Raw genomic sequence first — 14,217 nt, forward strand, 5'->3', positions numbered from 1 at the left:
TGCTCTATTTCTGATTATATTTTTATTTAGTCACTCTGTCTTTCCTTTATAAATCATATAAAAAAGGTAAGAACATAGGGAAGATGTTCTTCCTGGAACTTCTGAATATTCTGACACATGAATTCTGAATAATTAGTTTCATAGCACTAGTAAAAAAATGCTCAATAAAAAATTGTTTTTACAAGGATGACAAAATTATGAATGAAATTATAAATAAATGATGGATGAAATTCACATGAAAATGAATGAAACTGAACTTAAACCTAATATCATGTGGTAAATTCAACTCAAAATATATCAATAACCTAAATATAAAAAGATGTAACAAGAAAACTCTTAAAAGAAAAACATTGCTAAATCTGCAAGAGCATGTATTATGCATATACTTTTAGTGATGGTAAAAAAAGAACAACAATCCCAGAAAGACAAATAAATTAGACACTAACAAAATTAAAACTTATACTTCAATGAACATCATAAAAAAATGGAAAAGTAACTTGTAACAGAAAAAAATGTACTTTAAATACTTGTCAATGAATTGTAATAAGAGTATACCGAAAGACCATTACCAATCAATAGCAAAAGACAAACAGCCAATTAAACGATGGATAAAGAAATAGAACATATACTTCAACAAAGATGTTATAAGGACAATAGAGCCATGAAAAAAAATCTTAATAAACAGCATTTATTTCCTATTTGCAAATACAAATCAAAATTGTAAGAGCTATTACTTCACAAATACTTCAGTGGCTAAAATCAAAAGGTAATACACAGGTGATAGAAAGGATGAAAAAATGGACACTTATAAACTAAGACTAGAAATAAAAAATGATGCAGCCATTTTTAAAAGCAAATTAGCAGTTTCTTAAAGTGATCAACACCGGGTTTCCACATCATCTAGCAATTCTACCACATGATTACCTAAGAGCACCAAAAATAGAATTCCCACACTAATACCTGTATGAATAATAAGAACAATATTATTAACAATAGTTACAAAGCAAATGCAACTGAATCCTGTCAACTGATTGAAGACAACTCTCCAAAAAAGTGAAATATATGGAATATATATTTAGTAATGGAATAATATTTAGTAATAAAAAAGAAATAAATTCTTGTTACATGATATAAATAAACATTGAAAATCTTAGGTTAATAATAATAATAAAAAAAGACACTGGTTATGACACACATTATAGCACACATTTACATTAATACTCAAATTAGGCAAATCTATAAATACAGAAAGAACAAGATACTTTCTTAAGACTATAGAAGTTTAGGACAATGTAACACTGAAAATAGGTATAGGGTTTTATTTGAACCTAACAGAATGTTCTAACAATAATTATATTGACGGCTGTACAACTATGAATATATTTGATCTGTATATTTTAAATTGATCTATTAGGATCAGGATGTATGTATAGCATTTGCCTAGCATTTAAGAGATATTAGGGCTGGGATATAGCCCAATGGCAAAGTATCTGCCTTGCATTTGCAAATCTCTTGGTTCGACCCTCAGTTCTAAAAACAAACAAACAAACAAAAAAACAAACAAACAAAACAACAACAAGAGATCCTAAGTTCCAGTATTATGGAATAAAACAAAACTAAACTGGTGAATTTTATGCTGTGTAAATTATCTCAATAAAGCAATAAAACAGAAACCTGCAACTGGTGACATAGTGAAAATGGTAATAAGAGAGATTTTAAGGCCATGTTATTTTCTCATGGAAAAAAGTCTTAAAACTAGCATGAAAGAAGTTTAGGATCTGTGGAAAACAGTCACACATCTACATAAAAAAAAGCAAACAATCAAGACAAAGCCATGCTAAAATCATAAAGAAATCCTATGGTGTCTTTACTTGTTCTTATCCTACTCCTGGTCAGGCATATGAATAACAGTGCTGCTCTAGAGGTTTTGACAACTTAGTTCAATTATCTGCCCCACAAACCAGAAATAGAAGAGTCTATGTGCACAATTCTAACCCATTTAGAAATAGTTTAAAAGACTGGGATAGTTTTTGCCTGCTATTAAAAATTTTTTAAAAATTAAAGAGGAGAAAACAATTTCCAATTAATCCTATGAGGCAGATTTACACTAGAGAGATAAAGACACTAGAAAACTATACAGCAATGTTTATTAATTTATTAATACAAATATTAGTAAATTGAATTTAGCAACACATCAAAAAAGATTATATGCCATGCTCCAAATTATGTTTTTCCTGAAAATCAAGGATGATACAATATGAAAATTAATCAATAATTTTATTTAAAAGGAAATATTTTCAACCAATAAAGACTGCTGAGAGCCACAGCCGAGTCTGTATGGCCCCTGGCATTTTGCCAACAGTATTGATTGACAGGCAAGGCGTTAATATCCGCCTCTGCCGCTACTTTTGAGTTCTAGCGCTATTTTTGAGTTCTCGCGCTATTTTTAGTTCTCACAGGGATTCCCCGGGAGTTCCCATTGGTTGGCAAAGTGCAGGAGGAGGGTTTTCCCGGGGAGATATTTCCGGCTGGGGGTTCCTGCAGGAGCCTCGTGGCTTTTTCGGGAGGATTCCCCAGGAGCGTGTGTGAGGTTTTTTCTTGCAGTAGAAAAAATAAAATTTGTTCCTGCTTCAGTGGCTCGTGATTTGTGCCCAGCCAGACTGCGGCATTTGGTGGCCTGCACTGGGAACGTCTGAAGCTTCGGGGTAAGTGAAATTGCTTACCCCTAAGGGAAGGCAAGAGAATGGGTGACCATTTTAAAAAACAATATGTTCTTGCTTTGATTTGTTTTGGTTTTGTTTCAAGCTGCCTATCCCTAGAATTTTCTCAGGCAGACTGGGAAAAATGGTTGGCTCAAGGTTTGAAGTTGTTTGCCCCTGAGGAAGAGATAGAAATAGACCACAAATGCACATGTCCAGAAAATAGGAAAATTGATACAACGATTTTTTGTTCCATTTTTGTTTCATTCTGTTTCGGTTTTGTTTTGTGTTATCTTTTTGGGTTGCGTTATCTTTGTAACAGATTAGAAATTAGTAAAAAACAAACTGAAAGAGTGTTAAATAAATTGTTAGAGGTTCAAACCATGGAGAAAGACAATTTAGATCAAGCAAAAGAGAAGGTCTCTCAAGCTAGTCAGACAGAGGAAGAAAATTTAAAGGAAAAAAGCTTAGAGGAGAAACAGCTATCAGGGGGGAAGCAACAACAGGAGGCTGCTACTAACACCGATCTATCACCAGAGGGCGTAATTCAGCCAACAGCTCCACCTATGGAGATAGCTGAGTGGCCCTCAACCCACTCAACCCCCGTAGTTGATAGATGGGATCCTGAGACAGGACCTCAAAGATTAGCATGCCCTGTACTTGAGCAGGCAGGAGGGCAGCGAATTCACCGTGCGTTAGAGTTCAAAACAGTGAAGCAATTAAAGGAGGCTGTAACAACCTATGGTCCTCATGCACCTTTCACTGTAAGCATGGTCGAATCCATTACTAACTTGGACATGACTCCAGCAGATTGGGCTGGCATGTGTAGATCTGTGCTAAATGGAGGACAATATTTGTTATGGAAGGTTGCCAATGAGGAATTTTGCAGGGAGACAGCTAGGCGAAATGCAGCAGCTGGTTACCCTCAAAGAAATCTAGAGATGCTGCTAGGAAAAGGAGCTTATGAGGGTCAGCTGCAACAAATTGAATATGATCCTGCTGTATATGCACAGATTGCTGCAGACGCAGTTAGGGCATGGAAGACTTTACAAGGACATGGAGATTTACAAGGTCAGCTATCTAAGGTAATACAGAGACCTAATGAACCTTACGCTGACTTTTTAGATAGGCTTATTCAAACGGCCACCAAAATTTTTGGTGACACAGAACAAGCAATGCCATTAATAAAACAACTGGCTTATGACCAAGCAAATCGTTGCTGCAGGGAGGTTATTAGACCATGGAGACATGAAGATTTAAAAACATATATTAAATTATGTAGAGAAAATGAACAAGGGCAAGTCTTGGCAGCTGCAGTACAACAGGCTTTAAATGCCAGGACAAAAACATGCTATAATTGTGAACAAACAGGACATTTTAAAAGGAGTTGCCCCATAGGAGGAAGGTTTAACAAAGTTAGGTATCAAAGGAATAGAACACCGGATATTTGCCCACGATGCCGTAGAGGGAGACACTGGGCTAATGAATGCCGTTCTCAAACCACCATAGAGGGTACTCCATTATCAAAAAATGGACAAGGACCAGGTGGTTACCCACGATATCATGGAGAAAGGCATCAGGCTCCATTGCCAAAAAACGGACAGGGGGGGCCCAATGCTCCAGGGCCCACGACCACAAATGTACGGGGCACTGGAGGAACCCAGAAAAACCATGGAGGAACCCAGCAAACCCATCAGGGTAGTACCCAGGACACATTATCCATCAGATCTCTCATCAGACGAACCAGAGGGAGCGCAGGGTTGGACATCTGCGCCTCCGCCAGAGCAGTACTAACTCCAGAGATGGGAGTTCAAATCATTCCCACAGGAGTAAAAGGACCTCTTCCCCAAGGAACAGTAGGCTTATTGTTAGGACGCAGTTCTTCTACGCTAAAAGGACTTATGATAAGTCCCGGGGTAATTGATCCCGATTATGAAGGTGAAATAAAAATTATAGCTAGTTCTCCAAAGGGTATATCAGTAATTTCACCAGGAGATAGAATAGCACTGTTATTAATAATATCCAGCCTACATGATAAATTTTCCAGTAGTACTATGGAAAGAGGTTCCAGGGGTTTAGGCTCCACAGGTGTAGATTGGGCTATGCTGTCTTTGAATTTAGATTCTCGCCCAATGCTAAAACTAAATATTCAAGGACATGAATTTAATGGGCTACTGGATACAGGTGCAGACCTTAGCATCATCTCTCGTCAAGAATGGCCAAAACATTGGCCATTACAACAGCCACTCAAACACTTCGAGGCCTAGGAGTGGCAACTAATCCCCATAGAAGTGCAATGGTCTTAGATTGGAAGGATCCTGAAGGATGTGAAGGAACTATACAGCCATATGTATTGGATCATCTTCCCGTAAATTTATGGGGACAAGATGTCTTAGATCAATTAGGTTTGACATTAACAAATAATATCAATCAAAATGCACCCACTATTATGGCTAGACAAGGTTTTAGGAAAGGAAAAAGATTAGAAAAACAAGAACAAGGTATAGCAGCACCAATACAAATAGATCAAAGAATAAATAGACATGGACTGGGTTTTCAGAAGGGGTCACTGAGGCAATAAAAATCACTTGGAAATCAGATAGACCGGTATGGGTTTCTCAGTGGCCCCTGACTAAAGAAAAGATACAAGCAGCCCATGACCTGGTCAAACAACAATTAGCGGAGGGACATATACAACTTTCTGTATCTCCCTATAATACTCCCTTTTTTGTCATTAAAAAGAAATCTGGTAAATGGAGATTATTACAAGATTTAAGAGCCATTAATAATGAGATGGTTATTATGGGACCTGCTCAATCAGGGATTCCCCAATTGTCTGCTTTACCAAAAACCTGGTATGTTTTAGCTATAGATATTAAAGATTGTTTCTTTTCAATTCCAATTCATCCTGAGGATAGTCCACATTTTGCATTTACTATCCCTGCACTGAATCATGAAGGTCCTGATCAGAGATATGAATGGAAAGTGCTCCCTCAAGGGATGGCTAACAGCCCAACTATGTGTCAAATTTATGTTAATAAAGCAATCCAGCCACTTAGAAATCAAAATCCTGAACTACAAATATTTCACTATATGGATGATGTATTGTTAGCACACAAAGATAAAAACACATTACTGGAATGTTATGCCACACTTACAAATTTGTTAAAAAATTATAATCTACAGATAGCAATATATAAGGTACAATTAAATTTTCCAATTAATTATTTAGGAGTTCTATTATCCTCAACCATGGTCCGTCCACCAAAAATTCAAATACGAGTAGATCAACTCAGATCACTTAACGACTTTCAAAAGTTATTAGGAGACATAAATTGGATAAGGCCTTATCTAGGCATACCAACAGGAGAGTTGGGACCTTTATTTGATATCCTAAAAGGTTCATCAGATCCAAATTCACCCCGCATATTAACTCCTGAAGCAAGAAAGGCATTAAAAATTATTGAAACATATATGGAAAATATGCATTTGGATAGAATTGATATAAGTTTGCCTTTATTATTTATTGTAATACCAACAAAAAATATTCCTACAGGAGTATTTTGGCAAGATGGTCCGTTATTGTGGATACATTTATCTTATTCTCCTAACACTATTCTTACTAGGTATCCTGAGGCTGTAGGACAATTAATACTCAAAGGAATAAAAGCAGCAAAGGGAGTGTTTGGAATTTCTCCCAATAAAATTATTACTCCATATACTATGGATCAAATTGATGAGTTAGCTAATGAGTTAAATACTTGGGCAATAATCATGTGTAAATCTAATGTTTCATTTGATAATCACTTACCATCTAATCCTTTGTTGTCTTTTTGGTCTAAGCATCCTGTAGTTTTTCCAAAAATGACAAGAAAAACACCTATCATGAGTGCTCCAAATATATTCACTGATGGGTCAAATAATGGTACAGCAGCAGTAGTTACCCCTGATCAAACTTTTACATTTTTAGTACCCAAACAATCAGCTCAAAAGGTAGAGCTTAATGCAGTTTTACAAGCTTTTGTGATGTTTAAAGATTCTGTATTTAATTTATTTTCTGATAGTCAGTATATAGTTAATGCTATAATATCCCTTGAAGATGCTGGTAGGATTTCCCCTTCCTCTACTGTTTTCTCTTTGTTTTCCACTATACAAAGTCTAATCTGGGATAGAAAAGATCCATTCTTTATAGGACATATCAGGGCACATACAGGATTGCCTGGAGCCCTTAGTTTGGGCAATGATTTAGCAGATAAAAGTACACATGATATACATATTTTTTCTACTGTAGAAGAAGCTACAAATTTTCATAAAAGGTTTCATGTTAATGCTAATACTTTACAAAAGCGTTTTAAAATAACTAAGGAACAAGCCAGGCATATAATAAAACAATGTCAAAATTGTGTGACCTTTTTACCACAAGTTAATCTTGGAGTCAATCCTAGAGGACTGATACCTAACCATATTTGGCAGATGGATGTCACACACTTGCCAGAATTTGGAAAATTAAAATATTTACATGTTACAGTTGATACTTCTTCCGGATTCTTGATGGGCTCTCTTCATGCCGGAGAAAAAACTAAAGATGTTATAGCTCATTGCTTACAAAATTTTGTCACTGTGGGTGTTCCTAAACAGTTAAAAACTGATAATGGTCCTGGTTACACGTCTAACTCTTTTAAACAATTTTGCTCATCTTTTTACACTAGAGAGATAAAGACACTAGAAAACTATACAGCAATGTTTATTAATTTATTAATACAAATATTAGTAAATTGAATTTAGCAACACATCAAAAAAGATTATATGCCATGCTCCAAATTATTTTTTCCTGAAAATCAAGGATGATAAAATCAATAAATGATACTAAGAAAACTGGCTTTCAACATGCAGAAGAATGAAGCACAGCTCTTATTTTAGAACACACAGGAAGATTAACTCAAAATATATCATGTGCCATATATATTGTTAGAACATTCTGTTAGGTTCAAATAAAACCCTATACCTATTTTCAGTGTTACAAACTGTAAGAAGAAAATAGTGGAAAAGCTCTGTGATATGAATTTGGCAATGATGCTTAGACTTCAAAGCACAGAAAATAAAAGAAAAGATAAATAAATTAAACACCACCAAAAATTTAAAATATGTGCATCAAAAAGCACTACCAAAAAGTGAAATGGCCAACAAAATGGAAGAAAATAATTTCAAAATCATATCTTACACAGAATAATATTCATATTCTATAAAAACTTCTAAACTGGGGTTGTGGCTCAGGGGTAGAGCGTTCGTCTAGCACATGCGAAGCCCTGGGTTCAATCCTCAGCACCACATAAAAATAAATAAAATAAAGGTATTGTGTCCAACTACAACTAAATAATAATTAAAAATAAAATCCAAATAACCTCTAAACTCAACAATAAAATAACAGATAATCAGGCTGAAAATAAATATACAAATTTCTCCAAAGAAGATATCCGGTAGCCAATGCAATAAAAGACCTCAATACTACAAATAATGAAGGAAATTTAATTTAAAGCCATGAGATGATGGCGAGAGTGTTCGCGCGCGCGTGTGTGTGTACACAAAATGAAACATTTCTTCATTGGTTGAGTGAACATTGGAGCTGCCTCCAAATTTTCTTCACATTATTATTATCATTCTCCCAACTATAATGTACGCTTAGTTTATAATTTTAAATGAAAATATTCAAAACTCAAAACAGATACTAGATAATAATTTTTTCTATGTATACATGTATTATTAACCATAACCTCGCTTAAATTTTAGTTTAATAAGGTTTAAGTTATAAGTATTTATAAAATACAATAGTAAATACCAAGTAGTTACAAAAGTAATGTGCTCTATAAAATGGAGGGAGTAAAACCAAACAAACTTACTCTCAATGATTCCTGGAAGGAAGAGGCCTGGTACTGTGCATACTTAGCAATTGTGGTATGTGATCTATTACTTTCGTAACGCCAAATTTTCTTTGTACCAGTTGGGTCCCAGTTTTCATCTGCTGGTTGCAACAACTGTGTCCTCACTTCTACCATGTGTTCATTATTAGCTTCTACCAAAGTTTTGGTAGAGAAAAGTCCAAGATCTTCATAAAAAATAAGTTTTGTTAGTGAATAAAATCATTTTCAGTACAATAAAAAATTCGAAGTCCTTTAAAATTTTATCTTTGTGTAGTTCCATTAGTTTTCCTTAAGAAAAGTCATTTGGTACCAGATTTTCACAGTAGAACCTGGATATAACTATCAGTTTAACAAATGAGTTATGGTGTTTATAAGCAGAATTAAATGCTCTGTATATTTCATATAAAAATTTATATAATAAAATTAATTTTTTGTTTCATAACTGATACTCAATTTAAACTTCACTGCAGAAATTGCCAATAACCAATATCACTAACATTATACATTTAAAATATGTATGCCCAAATTCCACACAGACAGACTTTCTTAAAACAAATATGATTGTTTTAAAAACTATCAAAATTTTAATAAGACAGAGCAGGAAAGATAAAGAAAGAGACAAGATTGGAAGAGAGAGAAACAGAGATAAATAAAAACAGTGACAGAATTAAAATAAAAATTCAAAATGGTAAAAACAAATCAGCAAGTGTTTACTGGTGCTTCTATTTGTATTCTTAATTGAAACAGTTCTTGTTCAACTTTTTTTTTTTTTTTTTTTAAATGCTTACCTAACTTAAGAGCTCCAGCGAGGCCTCGTATTACTGTTACAGGGTTTTTTGGGTTTGTACAAAATTGATGTAATGGAGGAAAGAAAGCATCGCGCTTATTTTCCAACTATAAAATTAAAATGTATTGTTAGGTCTCAGGAAAATGACTATTATTCTGCAAATTCATGTCATTTTTCAACCAACTCAACAGTTTATAAAGTCTAGACTACATACTAGTCTTTTCAAAAAACTGTGGAAACAACTCCGTAAATTTCTATTTTAAAGAAATACATTTAAATGTTTTAATGTCCTTCACCTCTTTCATCAAAGATTCAAAAAATGACATTTAAATATTTTAGCTTTTCAAGTATTTCCCAAGTATACTTTCCAAGTGTACTTCCATTACTTAGAGAAATAAAAAGAATACAAATCTTTTTGTATTCATTTCTTCAAAATTTGATGAAAACATCATCTCGTCTCTATTTCTATCCTTCTCTAAAAGTTATCTAATTTTAATTGGGTAAGGAATTAAGATAATATCTGATAGAGAAAAAGCTAAATCTCACAAATCCACTTATAAAGTTCATTCTAAAGCCTGTATCTTCACTTCTTAGCCTAGGATTTTTTTTTCTTTTTTGACTAGGAAGGTTAATGAAACAATGAAAGGCACAAAGTCATCAGGAGAAAAACACAAATATTGTCTGAATTTTTATTATCTGAATTTCAATTCAACTTTCTGTATCAAATACTTACACTGATGACATTCAAAAATGGTAGGTAGTTTCAAATTCAAAATTTGAAATACCTATTATATTTTGGTAGACTTTATAATAACATTCCTTATCATTTTCATTCTCAACTACCATTTTTGGAAGTACAAAAATTCTTTGATTAAAAAGGCATAAACTGAATGAATTTTTAAGGTTTACACAATTAGTAAGTCATGCAATGCAGATTTAAAAACATATTTACTAAATGCTTAAACTGAAACAACATCTTTGGAGGTTCTCAAAATCCCAGTTAATATATGAAAATAGATTTTAAAATTTTTCTTCACACAATATATATATTTTTTTAATTTTATTTATTTTTTAGTTCTTGGTGGACAAGACAGACATCCTTGTTTGTATGTGGTGCTGAGGATTGAACCCGGGCCGCACGCATGCCAGGCGAGCGCGCTACCGCTTGAGCCACATCCCCAGCCCATAAAATATTTTTTAATATACCAATGATCAACAAACTTCTTTGCCAGATACAAGAAAGTTTTTTTTGTTTTTTTTTTTTTTTACTTTTGAACTACCTTTTTCCTTCAGCAAGTAACATTGAAGGCAGAATGTAAAGAAATTGATGAGGCTGTTTCAATAAAACTTTATATTTATCAAGGAAAAAAAAGGAGTGTACCATATGTAGATGAAGAACACTTTTTTATCATCCTTTGGAAAATAAGTATATTTTTAAAATATTCAGACTGTGAAAATAAATTTAATGTTTCCTAAAAGGCATCTGAATTGATTTAAACATTTATCTATCCTCTAAAGGCAGACAAGTTCAGACACTTGATTTATTTATAGTTAATCAGTTGAGACTCACATAAATACTAGGTGTGGGTGGATTCAACTTCTCCTTTGGTAAGGGAGGATACGGTGAAGCTGGTGGTCGTGGAGGTGGACATTTATCCAACAAAATGTGACTATTAGACAAGCCATTTTTCCCTAGATTCCTTTAAAAAAAGCAAAAGAAATAAATCAGCATTATACTTACTTTCAAAATAGAAAAAAACCTGCATTAAGTTAGATATAAAAAATACAATCATTCTGAAGCAGGTTGAGTCAATAAAAAACTCGAGAATGGCTGTTAATTTCAGTAGATGTTCAGTTAGATTCTTTAACTACACAAAATATTCACTTTGATTCCGTTTATCTTTTATTTAAAATATACTATAAACCTCACAAATATTTTTCAATATAATTTTTAAATTTATCTATTATAATTAATTTTTAAATTTATTATCTTAATTTTTCTAACTCATTTTATGGTCAAATTCTCTCCATTAAATATTAAAACACTTGTCCAAAAGGTTTAGATATCAGTAATAATGACAACAGATAATTTTTTAACAACACATTTCACTAATTATTTCCAAAATATCTTTGTGACAACTTCTAAACCCAGCAATTCACTAGTTCTTTCTTTTCAAAACTTATTTTCTATGTATTAGCTGGCTAATATATTCAGCATGGTTCCAAAATTTATAAATTACAATAATTTTTAAGAAGATATAAAAATACGCTACTCATCCTCATATTATATCTGGTTATTACTTAATGGTATCTGAATAATTTCTTCCTTTACTGAAAAGTATCACATTTACTAAATAACAAATTCATAAAATGTGATAAGAATCACTATCAAACTCAAATTCTTCTTAAGGTATAAGCAATGTAAGAAGAATATTTCTAAATACTTAATATTTTTTAAAATTTATTTTTTAGTTGTAGATGGTCAGAATATATTTATTTATTTTATTTATTTGTTTTTAATGCGGCGCTGGGGATCAAACCCAGTGCTGTACACATGCTAGGCAAGTACTCATTACTACAAGCACAACCCCTAAAGCCTTAACATTTTAACAAATTCAGAAAACCAGCCTTTCAAATGATTCAAAATGCCTTACCTAATTATTAAAATTTTAGAAGAAACAACATGTTAAAACATCAAAGGAAAAGAGCTTTAAGATACTAAGATTTCAGACAAGAAAAGAATCTTTATTTTGAAAAGTAAAAAAAAAAAAAACCACTAATTGCATTTGCTTCTGAAGAAATTATGTCTTTCATTTCAATTTATAGAACAATAAAATTTTGAAGAAAATTTATCACTGCTTTGTTGTATTTTCTGCACAGAAAAATTCCTCTAAGATTTTTGATATTGGGCTAATAAAAGTAGGGCTTGAAATGTTCTATTATGGACTATTTAATATTATACCTTTTGAGGTATAATATTAAATAGTTCATAAAAGGTACAACATTTCTTAACACAACCTAGCTACAACCCCAGCTCCCAAATAACTTTTAAAAAACAGAAAATACTTTATCTACAGGACAATTCAAATATCGTTATTAGGACAGTTTCATGACAATAATAGTCTCTATACAATAAAATATGGCCTTCAATGCTGAACTATACGTCAGCTACTCTTTTTTTAAAAAAAATTTTAAATTTATATTATTATTTTAATATTAGTTGTAACTGGACACAATACCTTTGTTTTATTTATTTATTTTTATATGGTGCTGAGGATTGAACCCAGTGCCTTGCATGTGCTAGGGGAGTGCTCTACTGCTGAGCCACAACCCCAGCCTCTACTTTTTATATAACTGCACTTGCTAGAAGGAAAAAATAATATATAAAATCATGCATTTCAGTCAATGATAAACTACATACTTCATTATACTTCCTAGAGAAGTCATTGTCATCTTAGTTTCTGTACATTCAACTCTATTCTCACAACAATCACCTAATAATTGTTTGACATATGATTAATAATATTTTGAGATGTCTCAAAATATGAGTCAAGTATTTAATTGTACTAGAAAAGTTTCTTAACCTAATTTATTTTGAGACCAAGTTAAGCTTATTTAATACCTCAATATGAATAAGAGCTTAGGAAATAATGACTTTAGAACTGTATTTCTACAGTTATATAACAGAATTTTAAAAATGAATTTACTTTTATAGGAAAGTAAAGTAATGGGAAAATGTAGATACTCATTTCAAAAAAGAAAGATTGTATTAGAAAAAATGACCCACAACCGAATCAATTACTTGAATTATTACAAATTACAATAATAAATCTTAAAAGAAACAGACTTCTATGTTGCTACCAAGATGAATAAACAAGACAGATTTAAAATAAATTAAACAAAAATTCTGTATACGTAAAGAGTCAGGAGTTTGAGACCAGCTTTGGAACCAAAAACAGACCCCATTGCAAAAGAAAAGAAAAACTGACTAGGAATACAAAATTAAAGGATTATCTGCATAAACGGTGCAAACAATCACATCTAATAATTCTTATTTATTAGGACAGATCTAAAGAAGATATTTATGTCACTAATTGTACAAGTTTTTTCCTGTTAAAATATATATTCCCCAATCCTAATGCAAGTGGATAGGCCTGCAGACAACAAAAAGAATTATCTTCCCATTATATGTGCACTAAATTGTTCAAGAGATATAATTAGACCTTACTACAAGAGTCCAATAGTCGAATAATGAAGCAGCAGAAAAGGTAGCTATGGGAAAGATTAAGTTTACTCCATTCTAATAGCTTTTTGACTCAGGAAGTTGCTTATTGCAGAAATCTATAAATATGTAAAACTGCTTTTTAAAATAGTTAATTTTAAAATATCTAACTTCAATTTTCATTTACATTTTCTTGTTGTTTACTACAGAAATAAAAGATACTCTTTAGATAAATTCATCAATGATTTAGTCATCTTTCTTATCAAAATTTCTTTATCAGGAAAATTAACATTCTTAAAAGATGTTCCTTTCCATTTTCTGGGTTCACAAACTTCCTCAGAACAGGTACCACTATCAACTCTTCTAATTGGTTCTCATAGAACAACTAGATGGAAGATTGTTATTTACCACTTAGTTACTACTTGGGCTAAGAATAATTTTATCCCTAGTTTTCAGATTTCAACTCCCCATTCCTCTTTGCCCCTCCACTTCTGCCTTTTCCTTTTTAAAAATTAATTCTTTAATCCTCAGAAAAAGGTAATCACATTGAAGCTGATGACTTTGATAATCAATAAAAGTCAGTAATACTAA

At 32.5% G+C, this 14,217-nt stretch overlaps 1 protein-coding gene across 2 annotated transcripts in view; it reads right to left on the reverse strand.

Moving 5' to 3' along the window:
• Positions 1 to 14,217, reverse strand: part of LOC113175910 (lysine-specific demethylase 6A-like) — a 212,960-nt gene that overhangs the window by 58,143 nt on the left and 140,600 nt on the right. For both annotated transcript variants that reach the window (XM_077794197.1, XM_077794198.1), the window contains 3 exons: positions 10,975 to 11,104; positions 9,406 to 9,511; positions 8,597 to 8,802 (listed from right to left, as the gene is read on the reverse strand). In XM_077794197.1, the coding sequence (XP_077650323.1) occupies positions 8,597 to 8,802; positions 9,406 to 9,511; positions 10,975 to 11,104 (442 nt within the window). The remainder of the gene's footprint in view (positions 1 to 8,596; positions 8,803 to 9,405; positions 9,512 to 10,974; positions 11,105 to 14,217) is intronic.

This window comes from Urocitellus parryii, chromosome Y (assembly GCF_045843805.1).
Source record: "Urocitellus parryii isolate mUroPar1 chromosome Y, mUroPar1.hap1, whole genome shotgun sequence".
Classification (NCBI taxonomy): domain Eukaryota; kingdom Metazoa; phylum Chordata; class Mammalia; order Rodentia; family Sciuridae; genus Urocitellus; species Urocitellus parryii.